At 41.5% G+C, this 25043-nt stretch overlaps 1 protein-coding gene across 2 annotated transcripts; it reads left to right on the plus strand.

Moving 5' to 3' along the window:
* LOC111158903 (fem-1 homolog C) lies at positions 1 to 23039 on the plus strand. 2 transcript variants are annotated; one of them, XM_022521223.1, is made up of 3 exons: positions 1 to 119; positions 947 to 1678; positions 21357 to 23019. In XM_022521223.1, the coding sequence occupies exons 2-3, from the start codon at positions 1135 to 1137 to the stop codon at positions 22664 to 22666; spliced, it is 1854 nt and encodes a 617-aa protein (XP_022376931.1). In that variant the 5' UTR covers positions 1 to 119; positions 947 to 1134; the 3' UTR covers positions 22667 to 23019. The 2 variants fall into 2 exon arrangements, with proteins under 2 accessions (XP_022376931.1, XP_022376932.1); XM_022521224.1 differs by lacking the exon at positions 1 to 119 and having other exon boundaries at positions 923 to 1678; positions 21357 to 23039.
* The last annotated feature ends 2004 nt before the right edge of the window (positions 23040 to 25043 follow it).

Below are 25043 nucleotides of genomic sequence, written 5' to 3' on the forward strand. Positions count from 1 at the left end.
TGTGCGGCTGCTGGCGGAGCAGGCCGGCCCGGGCGGCGGCGCGGACAACGGTTTCCATTTAAGGCGGCGACCCGAGCCCCAGCGGCCGGCGGCGGCGGAGAGGACCAGCCCCCGGGCAGGTAGTGGCTGCGGCCTGAGGCTCCCGCGGGGAGGCCCGGGCGGGAAGGGGAAGGAGGGCGCCCCCGGGCCGCGGAAGGCGGGCTGCGGGCTGGAGGCCCGGGCTCGGCGGCCGGCCGGGCAGGGGTCGTGGTCGCTCGGGGAGGACGGGGACGAGCTACCCGGGTCTGGAGAAGGTGGCGGTGAAGGTTATGGGGGGGGTGCCACGGAGGTCTGGGGAACCTGCGATCCCTGGCGGGGGGTGGGGGGACGGATCGAAATGGGGCGGGCGAAGTTCTCTAGAAGGCGGCCGGATTTCCTGAGAGCCTCGAGTAGTTTGTAAGGAAAGAGAACCTTTAGGGCGAGGGCTCTGGCGCTGGCTGGCCGCGGTTTGTTGTGTCCGACCTTTTTGTTCCTTCTCGAAACCCATTCTGGACACCGCGAGGCCTCGAGCCTGGCGCCCTTGGCTTGCTCTCCTCTGCAGATGTGAGAGAGAGAAACACTGCTGGACCCGCGGCTCTTGCCTCTTTCGGTTGTACTCTCCCTGGGCGTGTGCAGAGCAAAAACTAGAACAAAGCTTGGCTGCTTAGGAGGCGAGAAAACCGGTTGCCTGGAGTGTTCAATTTACCGCATATAGAAGAGAAACTGCCTGCCAGCAGAACATTGGGGTCGGTGTGCACCTTTTTGTGTTCTTTCCCACCGTGTTTGGGTGGCTTGAGTCGTCCCTAAAGTACGCCACCCCCCCAACCCCTGCCACCTGGGAGTAAGAATTAAGAAAACCCAGTGTTTTTGCCTTCACCTCTGGAAAATTCGAAACTGCTACTTTTCCCCTTCCTTTTCCTTTTTCTAGTTTGGTGCTCTGGTGGTCAGATGTCGGAAGGCAGTAAGGCGACAGACTCTCCGTGGTTTTATATCCGTTTGGGGTGCAGCGGTTGACGGTGAACTTTGGTTCCTGTCACTCTTGCCTGTGTCGATAAGAGTTAAGCCAGAGCTTTGCTTTGAGGGATAAAGAAAGCGCAGCCTTTCCACTGGACATAAATGGATCTAAAGACAGCAGTGTTTAACGCAGCTCGGGATGGCAAACTGCGGCTTCTCACCAAGTTGTTGGCCAGCAAATCCAAAGAGGAGGTTTCCTCCTTGATCTCGGAAAAAACAAACGGAGCCACGCCACTCCTGATGGCCGCCAGGTATGGGCACCTTGACATGGTGGAGTTCCTCCTCGAACAGTGCAGTGCCTCCATAGAAGTGGGGGGCTCCGTCAATTTTGATGGCGAAACCATCGAGGGGGCTCCCCCGCTGTGGGCCGCTTCTGCAGCGGGACATCTGAAGGTGGTGCAGTCCCTGTTAAACCATGGAGCGTCTGTCAACAACACAACTTTAACCAATTCCACTCCTCTTCGAGCTGCCTGTTTCGATGGCCATCTGGAAATCGTGAAGTACCTCGTGGAACACAAAGCCGACTTGGAGGTATCCAACCGACACGGGCATACGTGCTTGATGATTTCGTGCTACAAAGGACACAAAGAGATTGCTCAGTATTTGCTTGAAAAGGGGGCAGATGTTAATAGAAAAAGTGTGAAAGGTGAGTCCAACTTCTTCGTTTTGGCTTTCCAAGTGTTTACCATTATTTTCAGGAAGTCTGGTCCCTAACTATAAACAGCGGCTGCTGAGTCAGTCAGCATTGACCTGTTTTGATGAGGTGTCCCTTCCAGCAAACCTTGTTGGTCGTTTCTCCCGTGTTTGAGAATTCTTTGCGCAAGTGCGGTACAAGGACCTCGGTCACGATGTTAAGGAGCATTTTCTGTCTCTGATTTGGAGGCCCTTCCAATTCCTGGGCTCCCCAGAGTTACAGGGCATGTTAGTGGCAGTTGATCGGAGCCCTTAGGCTTGCACTGAATCCACTTGAGAATATACTTAAGTGTAATGTATTTTCTTAGCTTTGATTTTTTTTTTTTTTTTTCTAAGAACACCGGTGGAGTAGAAACTACTATATTTAGTGAGTCATTGTCTTATGTGTCTTAGCTAGGCATTTGCGTTTGTTATTCTGTCGGGGAAGGCCAGGCCACACTGACCTGAAAGGATTAATACCAGTGGAAAAGGAGAAAATCCATTCCCTTATTCTCTATTTATTGTGTGGCCAATAGAAAATCCTTTCACATTAGAACATGTATTAAATATAGCAGGAGAGAAAAGAGATTTTAAAAACTGCTACAATCCTGAGAGCCAGACAAGCGCTAGGTTAGACAGAAGTGGATTTGTTGGCTAGCAACAGTGTAAACACCTCTGTCCAAAAGAAGAGCTCAGGTTTACAGTTGTGTGTAATTTTCAGGGATTGTAATAAGCCTAAAGCAGCAAAATGATAGTTGAGAGGTTTTTTTTGAAACTTTTAAAAACAGGTGTTTTGATCGCCTGTTTTGATACTTGGAAATCTTTTTTTTTTTTCCCCTTCAGCGTATTTATTTATACAACAGCAAAGTAATTCACTGCCCCATTAAAAAAAAGAAAATCCCTTAAAACTTAAAAAGTAGCCTACCTATATGGTAAAAAAAAAAACAAAACTCAAACTATATAAATTGATTGATGGTGTTCCCAATGACAAATCTTACCACCTCTGACTTCTAGACCTCCAACCCACTGGCAGCCACTCTTTATAAGCTCTGTTTATGGGGTTTTGTGTGTCCTGGAGATGGTCTGCGCAGAAACTTGTCTTTTTCTTCCCCCTTTCCCTTCTGTTAGTTGATACATGCAGTTTCGGTTGTGTTTTTTTTTTTTTAAACCTTAGATTATCTTGGATGGCATTGAACTCCAGCACACAGAGCTACCTCATTCTGTTTAGCGGCTGCACAGTATTTCATTGTATGAATCTACATAATTTATCTAGGCCCTGTTGATGGACAGTTAGGGCATATCCAGTGTAAGCCATGCTTCTGTAAATATTCTTGAACACAAGTGTGTCTTCGCACACTTGGTTGAGAAGAGCTGTAGGGTAGATACTGATAAATGGGATTGCTGACTCAAAGAGTGCGTTTGTTGTTGTGATGGTGTCTGATTGCCTTTCAGAGAGGCTAAAGTACACCATTATGGGACAGGACATAGTTATTGGACAGAATTTACTCAAGTTATTAGAATCTTTTTTCTTTCAAAGTTTTGATACAAAATGATGCGGGCTCATTGTGATTTTCTGTAAAAAAAAATTTTTTTTTTGGAGAAAACATTAAAAAATCTCACCAAATGCCACTTAGAGATAACTGATACATGTATGTGTTTTATTTTATATGCTCTTCTATAATCTTTTTTTTTAGCTTAATCAGTAATGTCTTTAATGGCATTAATTTTAGCCCCCAATTTTAATAGCCGCATACTCGCAATGGAGTTCTCTGTTGCTTCTGGCTTTTCAGTAGGAGACAACGTGTTTCCGTAGACGTTCCTTCTTAGACATTTTTTCATTTGTTCCTGATCATCTCTTTGAGGTGGTTTGTTGGCTTAGAGTACAGCGTGACATTTTTGTTTGTTTTAAACATTCATTCCTTTAAAGAATGCTAGTCTTAAGAGAACAGTTACTGTTTACATGACCATGTTAACTATGAGGAATGCTTTGAAATCGTAACTAGTAGAGAAAGCATTAAAAGTTACGGCCGTTTGTTGAGGCTTGTTGGATATTTTGTTCCTTTGTTTTGGGCTTTTCATTCATTAGCCTAATAACCTACAGATTGTCGAGCTTACGTATTCAGGTGAAGTTGTTTTAAAAACTCTTGGGTCATTGGAGAGCTAACTAGTAGTACTGTTTCCCTGAACAGTAGTACTACTTCCCTTTCCTCCTCCTCTTTCCCCCTAATGAACTGAATGGTATCTAACTTGATTGATTACCTTTGCTTTTTTGGACGAATGTTCCTTTCATCACCATCCTCATACAGCCTTGTATGTGAGGATGTGGTCAAATGATCTAATTCTAGAGTTGTTCCACCTCCCCCACCCCCTGGCCCCATCAGTGTTTAGTACTTGTGTCTTTCGAAAAAATTACACATAACGTGAGAAAACAGTTTTCAAAAAATTATTTTCAGATAGTCTCAATTTTATGGCCATACAGATATATGATATATGTGTGTGTGTGTGTGTACATACATACATATATACATTTACACACACACGCGCACACACACACACACATATATATATATATAATTTTGTGTGCAGTGCTTTTACCTGTTATGGTCCCTTTTAATTTCAACAGTGACTCTTAATTAAATTGGAGGCAGATTAGGATGTATATGCACCCACCCTCACTCTGATCCCGAAGCTTCCATTCTTTGATAATCACTCTCTCACTGACTCTAGATTTTTTTTTATAGGTTAATGTGTAATAAAAAAGCAGGAACCGGTTAAAACTGAGGCAGGAACACTGGTGAAGGATTGATCTGATAGGGCAGCAGGAAAGGAATATCCCCCCCGCCACCCCCGCCACACACATTTTCGCTCTATCCAAGAAGTAGAAAAGAGTGATGAGATGAGGGATGAAATGGAACCGTTTCTTAGGAAATGGTATATGTCAGCTGTTGGAAATGGTTGTGAAGAAGGAAAACCCCAGTAGATTTTGCTTGGTGTGCTTAAATACCAAATGCACGTGACTTCTACATTCCATTACTTTTTAACAGGCTGTTGGCATTTCGAACAGGTTTTAACCAAAGGTGGAATTCATTCCCTAATTGAGGGAGCACTTCCTGAGTCCCTCAGCATACCAGGCTGTTAGATTGAGGATAGACAGAGCTGAGTAAGACCATATAACCAGTCCTTGTTTCCTCGCTCTCCAGCTCACAGCTTCGTTGCAGAGACAGGCTCCTCCGCAGGTCCTTGCGCCACAGTATGCAGAGCGTGGCCCCAGTGCTTCCTTGTGTTTGATTTTTGGAATTACCTTATCCCCAACCATCCCAGTACTTGAGGGGACTCTGCACTCACTCTTTTCCCCTGGCATTCACAAAGAGGAGAAAACCTTGGAGATGTTTACCAGTACTTCTCCAGTTGAGCACAGTGGTTGATCTGTGAAACAGGAGAGTGGGGTTGCTGTTTAAAACCGCAGACCCCAGGGGTGCCTGGGTGGCTCAGAGGGTTAAAGCCTTTGCCTTCGGCTCAGGTCATGATCTCAGGGTCCAGGGATCGAGCCCCACATCGGGCTCTCTGCTCAGCGGGGAGCCTGCTGCTCCCCGCCCCCGCCTGCCTCTCTGCCTACTTGTGACCTCTCTCTGTCAAATAAATAAATAAAATCTTTTAAAAAAACAACAACAAAAAACGTAGATGCCAAATGAGAAGTGATTCAGCAAGCTCATCTCAGAGCTTCCACATTGATTTCACCACATCATGGTTACCGTCATCTTCCACTTAGTTTGTTGTTTCGTTTTGTTTTAATGTTGGTGGATTCAGAATACGATCCATGGTAAGAGACTTTAGCCCTTCAGTTCTGTTTTTGCACCCAGATTCTGTTGGGAATTGAGCAGCTGAAAGTGATTTGAGTACCAGAGACCAGCAGAAGAGCTGCTCTGGCTTGGGTTGGGAAGACTGGCCCTCAGAGAACAGGCTACCCTCTGGCATGGGTTCATCTTTTTAAATATCCAGAGGTAATTAGGGTATTGGTAATAAGATAATCACTGTGCATTTTCTGTAGGCAGGACACCGTGGTGAACATTGTGGAGGCTGTGAGAAGGTACAGGACATCGCGTTTGTTAACTGCTGAAGGAAGAATGTGAACCTGTGCAGGATGGATTTTAGGGGTGTGATCTTTATGGGGACGTTGAACTGGGCCTTGAAAGGATTGTCAGGGTTCAGACCTGTAGAGTGCACTGGATACAGTTTTAAAGGCTTAGGAAATGGCCTAAGGAAAGGCACATTGAGAAATATGCTTGGAGGGCCAGGAAGTGGAAAAGTCGGCATATTTGGACCCAAGGGCACTCAGGGCTAGATTATGAAGGACATTGACTTCTAGGTAAAGAAGTTTGATTCTTTATGTTGGGGTAAGCTAGTGAAGTTTTCAGCTGAGAAATAACTGGGATCTTTCTTTCTTTTCTTTCCTCCTTCCTCCCTTTCTTCTTTCTTTCTTTTTAACTGCATTCTAATTCTATTACATTGTGAGTTCTTTAAGGCTAGACACCTGGTGTTTGTATCCATGTGTTAGAGTGTCCGGCCATAGTGGGTTTTTGGGAAATGAGTTTGTTGAATGAAGTAGGTTGGATTTAAGAGGGAAAGGATTATAAGCTCCTTGAGGGCAAGAACTGTTTTGTTCTTCTTTCACTACAGAAATAAAATCCGTACATGCAGATGTGAAGTAAGAAGTTAAAGCCGTAATCGTGAAAAATGAGCATTACTAGTCTTCAGAAATGGGAGAATTCATGTAGGCCCATAAGTAGAGCTGGCTTTAAAAGGGTTTGAGAGAGAGAGAGAGCTAGGTCAGGCAGTTTATTTGCCTTTTTATTACAGAAATTTTCTAATTTCTGCATAAGTGGAGAGAAGAATATGACTGGAACCACTATGAACTTACCACCTTGCTTCAGTAGTTACCCGCATTTGCCAAAGTTTTTTAAAACTTTGTTTCTAAAAATTTTAAACATATTTAAAAAATACATTTCTCTCTCCTCTCCTTTTGTTTTCTGCAGTCATTTAAAGCAAACTGCAGGCATGTTATATTAGTTGTCTCCCATAGTATAGGCATTTTAGGGTATGGATGTATTTCAGTCAAGAAAATGTGAAAAGAAATCCTATTACTACTACTTTTTTAAGGCACTATAAGTGCAGAGGAATCTCAGGTAAGAAAAATCTCCCCTCTAAATTAAGAACGGTTGGTGTTAAGATTAGGGACAAAGAAAATGACCTTTGTCCCATTGGTAGGCTTCACTATACTTGAGGACTCTGTGTGTGTTGGAGGCAAGTTGTCCATTCTTTCTTGACTTTCCAGTGTTCTCCGCTGCTGGTCAGCCTCCACACAGCTACTTTCAGAGAACAATTAGAGAGAGGGCCTTAAATAATCTTCTCTTCTGTGGCCTGTGTGTGTTTTGTTTTGATAATGATGTTTAAATGACTTATTGGTTGAAGTCATTGACATTTTCATCCTGCCGCATCAGGTTGCCCCTCCAAGGTGTGCACGTTCATCTTTTCTGTATCCCCTGCCACACTTCTCCGTGTCCCCAGGGTAGAATAGAAGGTGTGTAGACTGGGTGCAGTGGGGAATTACCCTCCATGTCCCACTAGGCCTGGAGATTGGATTTGGAGCTGTGAATCCTCTGTGAATTGAGCTGGAGTTGGAGAAAATAGGTAGTTCCTGAGCCCTCCTGCCCTTTCAACTGCATGAAGTGTGTTTCACTCACCGTTGGGGACAAGTGGTTCCCTCACCGAGTTCATCTTTATCAGATTTTCGTTGTTTCTTAAAACACAGTTCAGTAAAAGGCAGTTCAGGAAGCCCTTGGCATTCCAGAGGCTAATGCTATCGAGACATTAGGAACATACGTGGTGGAAGCTGGAGGTGAGGAAAGGCCCAGGTAAAGAAGTCACGTGAAGGAACCTCTGCCAGAAACGTCTGTCTTGCCTTTGTCCCCCATGCTTGGGGAAGAATGGCCAGAAAGGGAGTTTTGTTTTGTTTTGTTTTGTTTTAAGATTTATTTATTTATTTATTTATTTGACAGAGAGAGATCACAAATAGACGGAGAGGCAGGCAGAGAGAGAGAGAGAGGAGGAAGCAGGCTTCCTGCTGAGCAGAGAGCCCGATGCGGGACTCGATCCCAGGACCCTGAGATCATGACCTGAGCCGAAGGCAGCGGCTTAACCCACTGAGCCACCCAGGCGCCCCTGTTTTGTTTTTTTTAAAGATTTTATTTATTTATTTGACAGAGAGAGATCACAAGTAGGCAGAGAGGCAGGCAGAGAGAGAGGGAAGCAGGCTCCTCGCAGAGCAGAGAGCCCAATGCAGGGCTCGATCCCAGAACCCTGAGATCATGACCTGAGCTGAAGGCAGAGGCTTAACCCACTGAGCCACCCAGGCGCCCCCAGAAAGGGAGGTTTAATGAAGTCTGAATTACAATGTTGATGCTTTGACATTTTGTAATTTTCACCCAGTTACACTAAATATTGGCTGCTGTAGTCCTCATCCCTTAGTTCAGTTCCTCTTGGCCTTAAAATTCCACTAGATGTCAAGACCCATCTCCCAGGCGCTTTCTGATTTCCCCGAGTCATAAGAATTCAACTTACCTCTGGATGCAGATGTTTTTAGCGTTTAACTTTGTTATGAGCGTCAAGGGCCTCAGTTGTTAAATTGCCATATGCTCCCAGCTCACTGCCTCACACAGAGAATGAATGAAGGGAAGGCACATGGTAACCGTGGCACAGTTCGTATTTGATTCTGTTCTGATTCCTTTTTTTTTGGAACTCCTGTCCTTGAGTGTCTCTGGTGTTAAAATACATCCTAAGTGGAGGAGCCTTCTAGTGCTCCTTGGATATCCTGAAGTGTTTCTCTCTACCCCTTCTCACTTCTTTCCTTAACACGCACCATTTAGTTATTCCAGGAGTAAAATGCTTGGGATCAGCATTGTTCTGCAGTTGAATCGCAGGCCCCTCCCCGTCTTTAGAAGTGGCTTCTTAGAAGTCCCAGCTAGAGTTGAAGAAGAATGGATGGCAAGCACAGTAGGCTAAAGAGGAGAGGTGAGAATTCTTTTTATGCATTTTCAGCAAGTCTATTACAGTAAGAGACCTTTAGTGGTTGCTTCTAAAGGTCAAAACTTGCACTTTTACCAGAAACACAGGTACCTTGATTTTAAAACAGCTTTGAGACACAATTCACATACCCTTCACCCGTTATAGTGTTCAAATCAGTGTGTATTCACAGGGTTGTGTGGCCGTCGCCTCAGCCACCTTTTATCACCCCCTCCCACAAAACCCATATCCAGTAATACGGACTCTCATTTCCCCGCCTCCCCCACTGCGACTGAAGTAACCTCAGGCAACCACTAAATCTTTCTGTCCCTCTGCATTTGCCTGTGGTGGATATTTCGTGTAAATGCAAGCATAGTATGTGGTTCGTGGTGTGCTTCTTTCTCTTAGTGTGATGTTCTCGGAGCTCACCCATTTTATAGCACACGTCAGTACTTGATTTCTTTTTATTGCTTTAGTCTTTTTATTGTATAAACTCCCGTGTAGATGGACCACATTTATCAGTTAACAGGCATTTGGATTGGTTCTACTTTTTGGCTCTTGGGAATAAGGCTGATAAAAATATTCATGTGCAAGTTCTTGGGCGGTTGTAAGTTTTCATTTCTTTTGGGCGTTCATGGAGGAGTGGAATTGCAGGGTCACATGGCAACTCTCTGTGTAACCTTCTAAGGAACAGCTTGGCAGTGCCATTTCACATTCCTGTCAACAGTGTGACAGAGTCCCAGTTTTTCCACACCCTCACAAACATGGGTTATTACTCTTCTCTGGGAATAGCCGTCTTAGGGGGTGTGAAGTGGTATCATTGTGGTTTTGGTTTGTATTTCTTCAGGGTTCTGATGTTCAGCATCTCTTCATGTGTTTATTAGCCATTTGTTTATCTTCCCTGGAGAAGTGTCTTCTTGTTGTTTGCATGCTTTAAAATTGGGTTATTGGGGCGCCTGGGTGGCTCAGTGGGTTAAAGCCTCTGCCTTCAGCTCAGGTCATGATCTCAGGGTCCTGGGATCGAGCCCCGCATCGGGCTCTCTGCTCCGCGGGGAGCCTGCTTCCTCCTCTCTCTCTGCCTGCCTCTCTGCCTACTTGTGATCTCTGTCTGTCAAATAAATAAAAATAAAATCTTTAAAATTGGGTTATTGTTTTATTACTCAATTGTAGGAGTAATTTATATATTCTGACTACAAGTCCTTTATCAGGTACATGATCGGTAGATATTTTCTCCCATTCCGTAGATTGTTTTTTCACTTTCTTTTTTTTTTTAAGTAAATTTAATTTTTTTAAGAAAATGAAGGAAGTTAAGAGTAACAGAAAGAGTGTCAGATATACCAGTAAAAAGAAGAGGAATGAGTGAAATGAGTACTGGTCACCAACTTAATTTTTTTGGTAAAACCTGACATAATTATGAAATGTTTCTCCCATTTCTTTTCCTTCCTTCCTTTTTATCGAAGTATAGTTGACATACAATATTGTATTAGTTTCAGGTATACAACATAGTAATTTGAGTTAAACATATGCAGTGTTCACCATAATGAGTGTAGTTACCATCTGTCACCATACCATGTTATTACAGAATTATTGGCTATATTCCCTATGCTGTACTGCTGTACTTTTCATCCTCATGACTTATCTTATAGCTGGAAGTTTTTACTTATTAATCCCCCTCGCCTATTTCACCCATCCTCCCTCACACCCTCTGTCTGGAAACCACCAATTCTCTGTATTTACAAGTTTCTGTTTTGATTTGTTTGTTCTTTTTTTTTTTTTTTTTTTTTTTTTAGATTGCACATATAGGCAAAACCATATATTTGTTTTTTGCTTGACTGACTTATTTCACTTACAGGTGCCTTATGGCCCATCCATTTGTCTCAAATGGCAAAATTTCATTCTTTTTATATTTGAATATTAATCCATTGTATATATATACACCACATTTTCTTTATCTCTTCATCTGTTAGCAGACAATTAGGTTGTTCCCTATGTTGTCTGTTGTAAATAATACTGCCATAAACATAGGGGTGCGTGTATCTTTTCGAAGTAGTGTTTTTGTTTTCTTTGGGTAGAGATACTCAGAAGTGGAATTACTGGGTTGTGTGGTATTTCTATTTTTAACTTTCTGAGGAACCTCTGTACTGTTTTCCCCAGTGGTTGCACCAGTTTACATTGGTTTTTTTCCCTGCTCTTTTGAAGTTATTGGTTACAAACAACTTGGATTTTATTTTACAAGATGATTTTTTTGAAATATGCAACTGTAGCTCATTTAGATTTGACTTAAACAAGAAAATCGTTAAGAAAACACTGCAGGGTTTACTGCTACCCTTTACTACCTAGACAGGCACGTTTCTGTGGGTCAGACTGTGGAATCTAGTTGTACAGCACACCCTTTTCATGCTCTGGCATCTGGTGTTCTCATTTAGCATAAAGAGGAATGGTGAAGTTTCATTTTCTGTGTGGTGTAAAACAGGCTGTGACCTAACCTTTCTTTTAACCTTATTATCGTATTACATGATATAGCTGTTAGATATTCCTCATCTATTTCCTTAGTGCTCCAAGTAACAAAGATCAGCAGCACAGGCGTCCCTTGGACCCACCGTAGATCGGCTGAGTCAGAATCCACATTTTACTGTGATCCTCAGGTGATTGTGTACATTAAAGTTTGAGAAGCACGACTGTATTTAACTAAAACACACCCACACAAAACTCAAACTGTGTGAGGACTTTACGAGGTAGCTGAATCTGTTGAACTGATATTTCTAGAAAAAGCAGTTTAAATTATAATAGACATTTTGTATTTGTAAAACATTTTACAGCCCTTGAGAGAACGTTTTTGTATCATTAAAAATAGAAATTGGGAGAGGCTTAGAAACTGACTTAATTCTGATCCTGGAGTATCTAAGTAATCTTACCCAAATTGAGATATTTATAAATTATGTGTTGACGTTCTCATATGATTTAAGTAGTTAGTCGATTGGTAACAATGTTATGCAAACAATCATTTACTTACTGTTTAGTCAAACCCAAACATTTGGTTTGGAGCATTGGAACTCTTAGGGCTCCAACTAGTTATTACTCAAAATACTGGTGTGTTTTTGGATTACTTATTTTAGGAAAATCTTGATCCCTTTGTTAGGCACCTACATGAATCCCTATCTTTTATGTGGCTGCTGTCAAAAGATGACAAGTCTCTTTAGAATTAACAGCAACTGAGATTGGCGCTTTCAGATGGGTCTTCTTGAGAAATACTACCATGTTTTTTGTTGGTTTGTTGTTTTACTAAGTATTTTAATTCCAGTATAAACATACAGTATAATATTAGTTTTGGATGTACAATACAGTGATTCAACACTTTCATCCATCACCTGGTGCTCATCACAAGTGCATGCCTGAATCCCTGTCACCTGTTTCCCCATCCCCCACCCACCTCCCTCTGGTAACCATGAGCACTGGTGTCATTTCCTTCCCTTAGTATCCATCCCAGAAGCATCTCCGTGAATATGGCTACTTTTTATTCTTCCATATTTTCTTAGCACTATTTCAAGGTTAAGTTATGTAGTTGAAAATTAGTATATTTAGATCTTACTATTTTAACTTTCTGTGTAAGTACTTTAACGGAATTAACACTTCATGGACCATTAGCTTGGTTTTTTAAGACATGTCCATTTAACAAGCATGTCTTTTGAGAAATCATGAGAATTTTCCATAATGAATTCAGTGTCAGAAATTTTATTTTTTCTCCAAATGAACATGTTCTGAGTCAGATGCTGAGAGTTGTATAAGATAGTGTTTATTTTCTTTCTTTTTTTCTTAAGGGATTAATTAAATTTCAGTGCTAAATATCCTTAATTTCATCTAAGATGCCTGGTAGTATTTATTTTTGAACTTTATGAGTTCTGTTTTTAATTATCTTTCTCACTCTGAGGATACAAAATTAAGACATTATGAGGTAGAGCTACTGAATCTTCCATTATATTGTGGAAACATAGAGGCACGTAACTGAGGAAAAATGCTCGAGTTGAATATTCAGTAGTATTTGACATACGATATTATGCACCAAAAATCTAAATCACTGATGTTACCTAGCAAAAATAAATATGATTTTATTGGTCTTTGGCATGTAACTTAGCACAGACTGGTCACAAGAACATAGTAACTTGATTTTTAAATTCATCTTTTTACATTTTTTCATGAGAACTTGCATTTCCTCCTGAAAGCATATCCCTCTTGAGTGAAATAGTTAATAGAGCAAATATAGCAGATAACTGATGAAACTCAGACTAATAACTCCAGAAACTGGAACGTAAATAGACTTGTCATAAAAAAAAAAAAAAGTTTGTGAACAGACATGGAAAAATGTCCTATATACCTAGGTACAGAAGTAATATAAATTAAAATTCAAAATTAACTCTAGTGCCAGAAAGAATACTGTAAAAGTGGATTTTTTAAAAGATTGCCTGATTCCTTTGGAATGATTTGGAGATGTATCTTATGCTGTCTTACACTTGTGATTTTGTTCTAAATTAGGCATTAATTTTTTTGTCATTTAGTTATTGAAGTATAATTTTCTTTTTAAAGATTTTATTTATTTATTTGACAGAGATCACAAGTAGGCAGAGAGAGAGGGAGAAGCAGGCTCCCTGCTGAGCAGAGAGAGCCGGATACCTTGATCCCAGGACCCTGGGATCATGACCTGAGCCGAAGGCAGAGGCTTTAACCTGCGGAGCCACCCAGGTGCCCCTCAAGTATAATTTATACACAATAAAATCCATCCTTTTTAGCATATAGTTGTGTAAGTTTTGATAAACATATACTGTAGTTTATCCACCAGTGCAACAAAGATGGAGCAGAAAGTTCCTTCATGCCTCTTTGCAGTCAGCCCCTTTTCCAGAATCTACCCCCTGACAATCACCTGTTATCTGTCGTTAAAGGTTTTTAAGCATTCATTTTAGTAGTGAAAATTTTGAAGCAGCGCAGATGTCCATTGGCCAGGGGAGTGTTCATGTGAACTTGGCCATGCCTCCTTACTTGAACTTCTACCATAAAGCCATTAAGAATGATGACATAGTATCTGTGAAGTTCATGGAGACTACGTACTTGTCACTTAACAGGAGAAAATGACCAAGATGTGGGAGAAAAGCATGTGACAGTCGTCCGTGGACTGATTTTAACTTTATCAAAACGTCTCTATAGAGAGACTTGGACCTGAGACAAAAGTTATAGTTGCTTTAAAATTAAACTTTTCGTTTTATTTTCATAAACTTTTCGTTTTATTTTCATAAACTTTTTTTCGCTTGTTTCTGAAGCTTCTCTTTTCTAAACTTTGGAGTCAAGGTCTAGGCTATAATTCAGAAGCACTTTAAAATTTTTTATTATTTATTTATTTATTTATATTAACATAATGTATTATTAGCCCCAGGGGTACAGGTCTGTGAATCATCAGGCTTACACAGTTCACAGCACTCACCATAGCATGTTCCCTCCTCAGTGTCCATCACCCAGCCACCCTTTCCTTCCTCCCCCTCTCTCCAGCAACCCTCAATTTTTTCCTGTGATTAAGAGTCTCTTACGGTTTGTCTCCCTCCCTGATCCCATCTTGTTGCATTTTTTTCCTCCTTACCCTCATGACCCCATGCCTTGCCTCTCAAATTCCTCATATCAGAGATCATATGATAATTGTGTTTCTCTGATTGACTTATTTTGCTAAGCATAATACCCTCTAGTTTCATCCACGTCGTTGCAAATGGCAAGATTTCGTGGGGTTTTTTGATGGCTGCATAGTATTCCACTGTGTGTGTGTGTGCGTGTGTATATATATATATGCCACATCTTCTTTATCCATTCATCTGTTGATGGGCATCTAGTTTGGCTATTGTGGATCTTGCTGCTATAAACATTCAGGTGCACGTGCCCTTTCAGATCACTATATTTGTATTCAGAAACTTTTTTCAGGCTTCAAGGGTGTGAAAGTGTGATGGTCATATGCTTGTTAGAGTAGTTATGATCTCTCTCCTAAGACTTTACTTTTTAAACTTATTTTATTCTCAGAAGCTAAGTTTGAATCACTTTTTGTGATGATGAAGTATTAAAAATTTAAGACTCTTGCCTTAGCCTTAATAGTGTGGTAACTGCTAGTTGGGATATAAAGGACAAACTATATAGGATCTGTGGACTTTAGGACTAGAAGACCAATTTAGGTAAGAAAACTGATGTGTGTGGCAGTAACATTGTACTGTTAAAAGGTATTACATAATATCATCATAGTTCATGTAATAGGAATAACCACCAGAATGAGTGACACATTTATTCACTAGGCATCCTCAAAATGCAAGTTGGTGTGCTATAAACAGTGAAGTGTCTTGAGGCCGTGGAAGTTGCTGTTGAAACTTGAAGGACAAGAAGTTAAAATGGTAAAGAAGAAAATTACAGAAAAACAAGAAGAGTACAGAAAAACGAAGAGCAGAGGCGTGGAGGTGCAAGTGAGCAGGCCTCTCCCCAGTGCTGGGAGGGACACTTAGGATGGAGTGACAGAAAGTGTAAGTAGGGTCTCAGCTGTGTGATTGGCAGGTATTGACGATGTCTCCGAGAAGGTGTTGGCCTACTAGGGCCCAGTAGCCAAAGCCTGCCCACCCCCTATTCTTGTTCTGCCTGACTGCTAAGATGTTTTTGTATTTTAATGGTTGGGGGAAAAAATTAATGAGGATGAATACTTTATGACACATGAAGATGCCCTGGAGGCCCTATTTCAGCGTCCATAAGTCACATTTTGTTCGAACAAGGCCATCTCCATTAATTGGATGTATTGCCAATGGATACTCCTGGCCACGGCTGGGCTGAGTGGTTACAGCGGGGACATTACAGCCTCCTAAAATACCATCAAGCCCTTCATAGAAAAAGTTGGCCAGCTCCTGGAGAGATTCACAGTGCAGCATTCACTTTGGGCATGATGAGACATGAGGCTGGGCAGGTAGGGTAGGCAAATAAGATCTCAGTCTTCTCAAATCCATTTCTGATAGTGTACTTGTGTGTGTTCCCACTAACTGAGATTAAGCTTTACTCACATAACATTTTCTGAAGCTCTGGCTTTCTTCCTCATTGCCCTCCCGCCTTACAGGGATAATGCTTTGAGAAGCAGTGTTGTAGAATTTTGAAAGCCATCTTGAAGGTTTTCAGTTGTATCTTTAGAGGAAGCACGGAAGGAGTTGAGTTGGAAAGGCACATGATGGGGGAGTTCCATTATGAGGTTTGGCTTCTATTAGGTAGAACTTAATCATCAGATTCTAGTATGACTAGCATTTAAAATATGACCCCAGGAATGCACAGTACACTACATTGGCGATTGGGAGACAAGGGTTTCTGTTTTACTGCCAACTTCCCTGCTTTCTATTTGTAGAAGTATTTTCTCTGCTTTGCCTAGTTACGAATATAAGATAACGAGGGGGCAACTGCTGATATGTAAGACTCAGGAAAAGAGAAAAAATGCTGTGCTAACGTATGGATACCTTTTTCTTCTCCATTACATTTGCTTTTATGATTTGCTTCAACTTTCTCTGGGTTTAATTTAATGTTTTTCTCCTTTAGTATCTTGAGATGGAAACTGAGCCATCTTTTTAAAGCCCTTCTTCTCTAGGGTGCACGTTGAAGCACAGGTTGAGCCATGTCACACAGGATTTGTTACTTAAGGTCTTCATTTTCATCCGGTTACAAATATTTTCTCTTTTTCCATTGGGTTTCTTCTTTGACCCATAGGTTATTTAGCAGTATGTATTTAATTTTCAAAACTGTGGAGATTTTTCCAGTGTTTTGTTGTTGCTGCTGTTGGGGTGTGTGTGTTTTCTACCTTGCATTGTTGACCTAGAAGAGAATCAGTAGTATCAGTCCTTTGCCGTTTCTGTGCGTCTCACTTTGTGGCCAGAATGTGGTCCCTGTGTCTGTTTTTTCATATATCCTAGAAAGAAAATGGCATTCCACAGGTGTTGAGTCCAGTGTTCCTTTATATACCTCAGTTAAATTAAGTTTGTTCATGGTTTCACATCTTCTCTACTGGTATTGGTTTTGTTCTTCGCTACTGAGAAACGTGTGCTCAAGTGTCCAGTGATGGTGGGTTTGCCTGATTCTCCTCGTAGTTCTGTTGATTCTTGCTCTGCATAATTCAAACCCGTGTTTTAGGTAAAAACGAATTTAGAAATACTGTATCTTTATATTGTTTTGGATTTTATTTATATCCTTGTAAAATGTTTCCCTATATCTCTAACCATGCCTTTTGCCTTAATGTCTCCTTGTATCAGACAGCTTTCTTATTTATGGTTCGCTTCTGCATAGGGTCTAATAAGGTATAATTTTTTTCTATTTTGTTCACTTCAGCCTTTTTCTATCCCTGTGTTGAAGGTTTTGTCTCCTCTAAGCAGTTGTACATATTTCTATTTTCAGTCTTACAGTTTGTGTCTTTTAAGGAAGCATTTAGTTTGCTTGCATTTAATGTAATTACTGATCTATTTGGGTTTTAATCTCTGACTTTCTGATTTTTATTTGTCCTACCTGGTTTGTGTTCTTTGTCTCTGATTTTTTTTGTCTGCCTTTGAATTATTTTTTATTTCATTTTTTTCTCTGTATTAGAGGGTATGTAGTGATGAGATGCATATCCTCTGTTATTTGAGTGGTTACTGTACTACTTTGAATTACCAAAGGAATAACATAAATTTCTGAGTTTCCCTCTGTCCAAGCAATGCTAAAATCTTTAGAATACTCTAATTCCAATTGCCCTCCTTACCTTGATGCTCTTGCTGTCAAGCATTTGACTTGTCTGTGTATTTCAAGCCCTATGAGACGCTTGCTAATTTTTGAAGTCATTTCTTCTCCCAGATTTACCCCTCTTGTTGATGCTTATTCCGGTATCTCTGTGCTTCCATGTGCCTCCTCATCCTTTTGCCAGTACTAGGTCGGCTGGTAATAAATACCTTGGGTTTTCTGTTTCGTTCTCACCTGAAACAGTACTTCATTCACATTGATTCTTGCTCTGGGTATAAAAGTTTCAGTTGGCAGTTATTCTCCTTTAGTGCTTTCAAGTCTGTTGGCCTCTGGCTTCCTGTTCCTGGTGAGAGCTTTGCCACTCGCCAAATTGTTTCTCTTGTGTAGGTCACTTCCACCTGTTCTCTGGTTGTAAAGTTTTTCCCTTTGCCTGAGCGCTGAGCTGTTCCGCTGGAGTGTGCCTCGAGGGGATTTTCGTTGTATTTCTCTTTCTTGATGTTTGTAAAACTTATTAAATTTATACGTTAATACTTTACCAGCTTCAGAAAATTCTCAGACTTTATCTTTTATGTATTGCTCTGAGCCCATTTTCTTCCTCTAGAATTCTGGTTTACGCGTATTAACCCTCTGACATCGTTCCCTCTGTCTCTCACTGTCTCTGCTTTGCCAGCCTGTCATCTCCATGCTTCTCTCTGTATATTTTCATCTGACGGATTTTTCCAGCCACTCATTCTCTGTTCAGCTATGCCTAATCTGCTTGTAAAGCCACCCACTGAGGTTTTCAGTTCTAGAACATCCATTTTGTGCCTTTTTGTAGTTTCCAGTGTTCTAATTCTCAGAATTGTTTTTTAATCTCTCTTACTTAGCTCAGCATAATTAACTGTTTTAAAGTCTGTGTCTGATGACTGTATGATCAGGATCTTCTGTTGGGCTTTTCCATCAGCTCTTACTTCCTTTGGTTTTGTGTTGGGGTTCCTTGATTGGGTATCAAACATTAGATAGAATATGAAAAATAATTTGAACCCTAGTAAATAGGTACTGTCTAGATAATATTTTCTGTAAGTAGCATTTGTATTTGCTTTTGGCTTTTGTCTGTTTTCAACTAGCAATCCTGAATTTCTTCTTTTTTTTTTTTATTTTTTTAAGATTACTTATTTATTTATTTAGCAGAGAGAGATACAGTGAGAGAGAGAACACAAGCAGGGGGAGTGGAGAGAGGGAGAAGCAGGCCTCCCGCCAAGCAGGGAGCCTGGTGTGGGGCTCAACCCAATCACGACCCAAGCCAAAGGCAGATGCTTAATGACTGAGCAATCCAGGTGCCCCCTGAATTTCTTTAGTTCAGTATTGATATGATCTTAAATTGGGTTTTGGTTCCTCCAATAGCTGGTTTGTAATTTGTCTTTAAGGACTAGGGTGCAGTTCTTCAGAGCTCTAACTCAAAGTATATGGGGGGTTTCAAAGTTCCCTTCTTAGTGGGTTCTGGACTCTAGTTTTCTCTTCTGGCCCTGCCTAGCTGTCAAAAGCTCCACTCAGTGTTTTAGCTACTGGTTCCAGAATCGGAAGAGGACATTGGAGGAAGCTTCCCTTAGTTCTGGACTTCTCTGATTTTCTTTCTTCTTCTGGATGTTGTCCTCCTTTTAGCTCTTTACATGCTGTCAAACAGATTTTTCAAAATAAAATTTTCAGCTTTTGAAGTTATTACGGGGGAGGGTGATCATACCGCTTCTGCCATTACTAGATATGAAACTATTCTGTAGGTTTTTTTTATCTTAAGAGAAACCATTTCTTTTTTTTTTTTTTTCAGTGTTTGGTGTATTCTAATACAGTAGTTTAAAAAACTGGCTTATAGTCGTTTAAAAAACTGGCTTCTCTTGCATTCTTACTCTTGATTTTATGTGATTGTACAGAGAAGAATGCCATCTAAATCTCCTGTTTCTCTTATATTGTCTCTTAGAGGAAAAGGGATTCTTAATTTAAAAGAGCTTTAAAAACACATTTCATAATAGCCGTGTTTACTTGAAATTACTTTGAACAAATGAACGTTAGTGTTAGTAGGGAGAGGCTCTGGGCTCTCGCAGTGCTTGCTTACAGATGCATGGCTAAAATGTCCGTCCAACACCATTCCATTATAGAACTTTGAAATCCTGAGTCAGAGTAAATGTGTGCAGGTAGTGCTGTAGTTGTGTAGGTGCTGTGGAAGTCTCCACAGGATGACCCTGGGGAGAGTCAAGTCCCAAGGTGCAGTAACTGGTTCTTTCAAATTTCAGTCACAGATTTGTTATGGGAAGTGGGCAGGTTTCAGCTACTTTCTAGTCCCCCAAGGCCTTCCCTGTCTCTGGAGGTGAGTCAGCTGGTCATGGGAATTACGGTATGATAGGGACGTGGAGCTGGATCCTAAGGGGAAAGGCACCGTGAGGCTTAGAGGAATCTGCAGGCTTTTTCTGCCCCGGGGGAGACCCATTAGGAGACTCCGAGCTCAGGGTGGGCACCCTTCCTGGAGATACCCCTGGGAGGAAAGCAGGTATTAAGCACAAACTGTATTGTTTGTACAAACTGTGATTCCACCTTATCCTGGAGGGCAAGTTTTTGGAACAGACGAGCTCTCCGATGTCCACCGAGGGCTGGCCCCGGGTAGGCAGCTCTTTCTAAAGACACCAGTGCCAGCCTGCGAGAACTCTGCTGCACTCAGCCTCTGGTGACTCACTGCTGAAATTTTCTGTAAACACCGTAGGGTGATACCAAAGGTCTATGTGATAATTTTTGTTACGATAAGTAGTAAGATGTTTGGCATGAAACTTTGGCAGCTAAAATACTCGTGTGCTCAGAATGTCTTGGTATGTTGCATACGGGCGTTTCCTGATGTGCCAGGGTCTGTTGTCCATTTGAATCCATGTGTGGGAAGAGCAAGACGGCATTGGAACAATTAGTATGGCTTCAGAAATGTTTACAAAATTAAATTACAGTGGGAAGTTATCCATTACAAAGGACACTTCAGATGTCTCCTTTTAAATTTCCAGTTGAACCACCCACATATTTTTTCACATTTTACCGGACTTGTTTTTCTCCTGGGAGCTTTCTGAGGAAAAGTACTCTGTCACCGAGAATTTTGACTAAGGCAGCTGAAGTTCACTTGGCAATCAGAAATATGGAAAAAACAATTTCTGACTCCTGTTAGAATCAAACTGGAGAATCTCAGATGTTACAGATTAGATTTCTCACTTATAAACGTGGACCCTTACCCAGAAAGTTACGTGACAGTCTGCAAAGCTGACTAGCTGGTTAATTGCATTTCATCACTTTTTAGTCATAGAATATGCACTTGCAAATGCTACTGAAAAAACCCAAGAGGACATGGATTTATGTTGAATTTCATTAGTGACTTTGATCTTTTCATGCCTAATTTGGTCATTTATTCAACAAACTTAAGTATTTATTTAAACCCTGCAATGTGTCACGCTAGTCCGGGGGCTGTGGATCATTTTTTTTTTCTCATTTGTTTTCAAATTTAAGTCCTATTAGGGGCCCCTGGGTGGCTCAGAGGGTTAAGCCTCTGCCTTAGGCTCAGATGATGATCTCAGGGTCCTGGGATTGAGCCCTGCATCAGGCTCCCTGCTCAGCGGGTAGCCTGCTTCCTCCTTTCTCTCTGCCTGCTGCTCTACCTACTTGTGATCTCTCTCTCTCTGTCAAATAAATAAATTAAAATCTTTAAAAAAAAAAAAAAAAGTCCCGTTAAGGTCAGCCTGGAGCTGTCTGCTTTTCATGAGGTTCCTAAGCTACATACATGTACTCCATTTTCTCCTGCTCCCTCAAAATCTGTTATCTCTTTCTTTCCTCTCCTTAAGGTAATACTGCATTGCATGATTGCGCAGAGTCTGGGAGTTTGGACATCATGAAGATGCTGCTTATGTATTGTGCCAAGATGGAAAAGGATGGTTATGGAATGACTCCCCTTCTTTCGGCCAGTGTCACCGGTCACACAAATATTGTGGATTTTCTGACTCACCACGCACAGACCAGCAAGACAGAACGGATCAATGCTCTAGAGCTCCTGGGAGCTACGTTTGTGGACAAAAAGAGAGATCTGCTTGGGGCCTTGAAATACTGGAAAAAGGCCATGAACATGAGGTACAGTGATAGGACTAATATCATCAGCAAACCGGTACCTCAAACTCTGATAATGGCTTACGATTATGCCAAGGAGGTGAATAGTGCGGAAGAGCTAGAAGGTCTTATTGCCGACCCCGACGAGATGAGAATGCAGGCACTATTGATCAGAGAACGTATTCTTGGTCCCTCTCATCCCGATACCTCTTATTACATTAGATACAGAGGCGCTGTCTATGCGGACTCTGGAAATTTCAAACGATGCATCAACCTCTGGAAGTATGCTTTGGATATGCAGCAGAACAACTTGGACCCTTTAAGCCCCATGACCGCCAGCAGCTTGCTGTCTTTTGCGGAACTGTTCTCCTTTATGCTCCAGGATAGGGCTAAAGGCCTGCTGGGCACCACCGTTACGTTTGATGATCTTATGGGCATCCTGTGCAAAAGTGTCCTTGAAATAGAGCGAGCTATCAAGCAAACTCAGTGTCCAGCTGACCCGTTGCAGTTAAATAAGGCTCTGTCCATTATTTTGCACTTGATTTGCTTGCTAGAGAAAGTTCCTTGTACTCTAGAACAGGACCACTTCAAAAAGCAGACTATCTACAGGTTTCTGAAGCTGCATCCGAGGGGGAAGAATAACTTCAGCCCCCTTCATCTGGCTGTGGACAAGAACACGACCTGCGTAGGGCGCTACCCCGTGTGTAAATTCCCGTCTCTGCAGGTCACGGCCATACTGATCGAGTGTGGCGCCGACGTGAACGTCAGAGACTCTGACGACAACAGCCCCCTGCACATCGCCGCTCTGAACAACCATCCCGACATCATGAATCTCCTTATTAAATCAGGTGCACACTTCGATGCCACAAACTTGCACAAGCAGACTGCTAGTGACTTGCTGGATGAGAAAGAGATCGCGAAAAATTTGATCCAGCCCATCAATCACACCACCCTGCAGTGTCTTGCTGCTCGCGTCATAGTGAATCATAGAATATATTACAAAGGGCATATCCCAGAAAAGCTAGAGACCTTTGTTTCACTTCACAGATGATAATCTGCCTGGCTCGGCGCACTGTCGAAAGCACGGATCGCTGACAGTTGCCTCGTAAGTGAGCACTGTTGTGAGAACACCAGCATTCACTTGGCTTGACACCTCGTGCTCTCATTGGCTAAAGCATTAGAAGCATCAGCTTTCCAGGATTGGTTTCCCAGTATTTAATATAAATACACCATATAATATATTGTTTGTGTATTATTGAGAAATGGAATGTCCTACTCGAATTCCTTAAATTGTCTGCCAAAGGCTTACCTATTCTGGTTCTGTTTGCTGTTGGGTGTTTGGGACAAAATTCACTGTTCTTCAGTGGTGTCTTTATACTTTACTGGTTTGTGAATTTTATACAATTGAAGGTCTTTTTTTTTTTTTTTTTCTCCTGCTTCTTCCTTCTCTTGTCCAAGCTTCTTCACTCTTTCCACTTGATTTTTTTTTTCCTCCCCATTTCTACTTACCATCTTTTCCCCCCTTACGGACCCATGCTAGGTTGTACACCCTTTATGGACCTGTTACCATTTGCAATTACCATAAGTGCTTTATCTTCTCTATGCACCGGCTTAAACTTGACTGTTGTATGTTAGCACATTTTTCTATGCAGCAGTTGGTCAACTTCAACTCAAAACCTGTTACATTTGTTACAAAGTTCCTTTTTTTGAAAGTAGTACTCTTTGTAGCATGACAGTTTTTAGAGCTACAGGTCAGCTACCTGAGCTCAGGCTTTTCTGTTTATTTGTTTTTGTGGGGTTTTTTTTTTCTTTTTCTTCCTTCTTCTTCTGAGGTTTCTCTCTCTAATCCACTGAAATTATTGTGTGCTAAATTTGGGAAACAAATCTCTCCTAACTCATTAACCCAGTTGGAATTTAGGTCTGTTGTCTTAATATATCCTGCAGTAAAAGGAAGACTCTTGACAAAGTGACCCACCTTTCATGCCGCCAGCGTTGTCCTGCTCGGGCTGATGATGTGATTAGGTGTAGAGAATTCACATCAATTTAACCTCAGAGTGTATCACGCAGCTTTAACGAGTCACATTGAACTCTTCCGCGATTGGACCGCAGATCACTTTTAGTTACAAAAAAGAGCTACAGCATGTCAGTGGCATGGTGCTTGCCAAGCCCGATCTAGGCATCTAGGATAATTAAGGTATTTTCGTATGCAATTTACTGCCGTAGTATCCAAGGTCAGTACCAGTGTCCGTCCGTCCTTCCAGCTTCGGTATACCTTTCCGAATAACTTGCATGGATTACTTTGGTCTTGGTTATTCGTCACCCTAGTTAAACACAAAAGGTTGCAGTGCTTCCCGTCCCCTTCCTGAAAGTTAGCTTGGCTCCGCTCTTCTTTCCCTACGGTTTTCTGTTTTGTCTTGTTTTTGGTTGGGTTCTGTCGGTTCCTTCCACACAGTTTCGCTAGCCACAGAAAGGGCTCTTTCAAGAAAAGATTAAGGGAAAAGTACTAAAAAAGATTCAGGTAGTTATCCTTCAGCACTTTATTGTTATTCAGGATAAAATGTATGATGGCACATTTGCCCTGCAAACGTCTTAATGAAATTGTTCTGAATAAAAAGCTCCTTATCTGTTTGAGGAAAAAACAGACTCAAGTGTACCTGTGAGTTGAATGAGCTGGGTCCACTTGGGGTTTTGCTTGCATTTTATCCTGAGGGTTGATGTCATGGTCTTTACAGAGTCGTCACTGCAAAGAATCGCCTTAGGTTTATTTCATCTTTATTCAGTAAAACAAAAAACAAGAAAAAAAAAACTCGTGATGAAAAGTAGTAAATAAAAAAGCATTAGACTTACTTTCTGGGTAAGTAATTGAAGTTTAATTTTTTTTTTAAGGTATCCTGTTTTTACTAGGTTCTGAATTGCATTTCACTGTCGAAAAGGGCGAATGGGATGTAACTGATCATGGTTGCTCTCCAGCCTTTTGATGAAGAGCCTCGAAACCCGTATTTACCGCGGGCAAATTTGGTGAAAAGTTTGGACTGCCACATATATTAACCATTTGTGATTTAGACATACATTCTAGAAATAGCAGACATCAACATTTTGAAATCATTTGCTTCTAACCCTCTGGTACATATGCATGGGCAACCTTTTTTTTTTTTTTTTTTTTTTTTTTTTTAAGGGAAACTCTGTACGTGCAGTAAATCAACACTAGTGGATCCCGGTAATTTTGGGGTAAAAGATGAGCAGTGGAATTTTCCAGTGATTTGACGTTTCCCCTTCCTTTCTCGGGCGGGGAGAAGAGGGCTCACATGCTCGTTGGTACTGCACACTTCACACTATCCAACGGGTGAACCGAAATCGTGCGGCTCTAGTGGAACTCAGGATTTCTTCACGTAGCATTTTTCCACCGCTAAAGATGGATCACTTCAAAG

Source organism: Enhydra lutris, unplaced genomic scaffold, assembly GCF_002288905.1.
Source record: "Enhydra lutris kenyoni isolate GAN:26980312 unplaced genomic scaffold, ASM228890v2 scaffoldscaffold64, whole genome shotgun sequence".
Lineage (NCBI taxonomy): Eukaryota > Metazoa > Chordata > Mammalia > Carnivora > Mustelidae > Enhydra > Enhydra lutris.

Coding starts and splice junctions, on each gene's coding strand:
- LOC111158903 (XM_022521223.1), top strand. CDS start 1,135: ATGGATCTAAAGACAGCAGTGTTTAACGCAGCTCGGGATGGCAAACTG. Junction 1,679..21,356: donor TAATAGAAAAAGTGTGAAAG/GTGAGTCCAACT, acceptor CCTCTCCTTAAG/GTAATACTGCATTGCATGAT.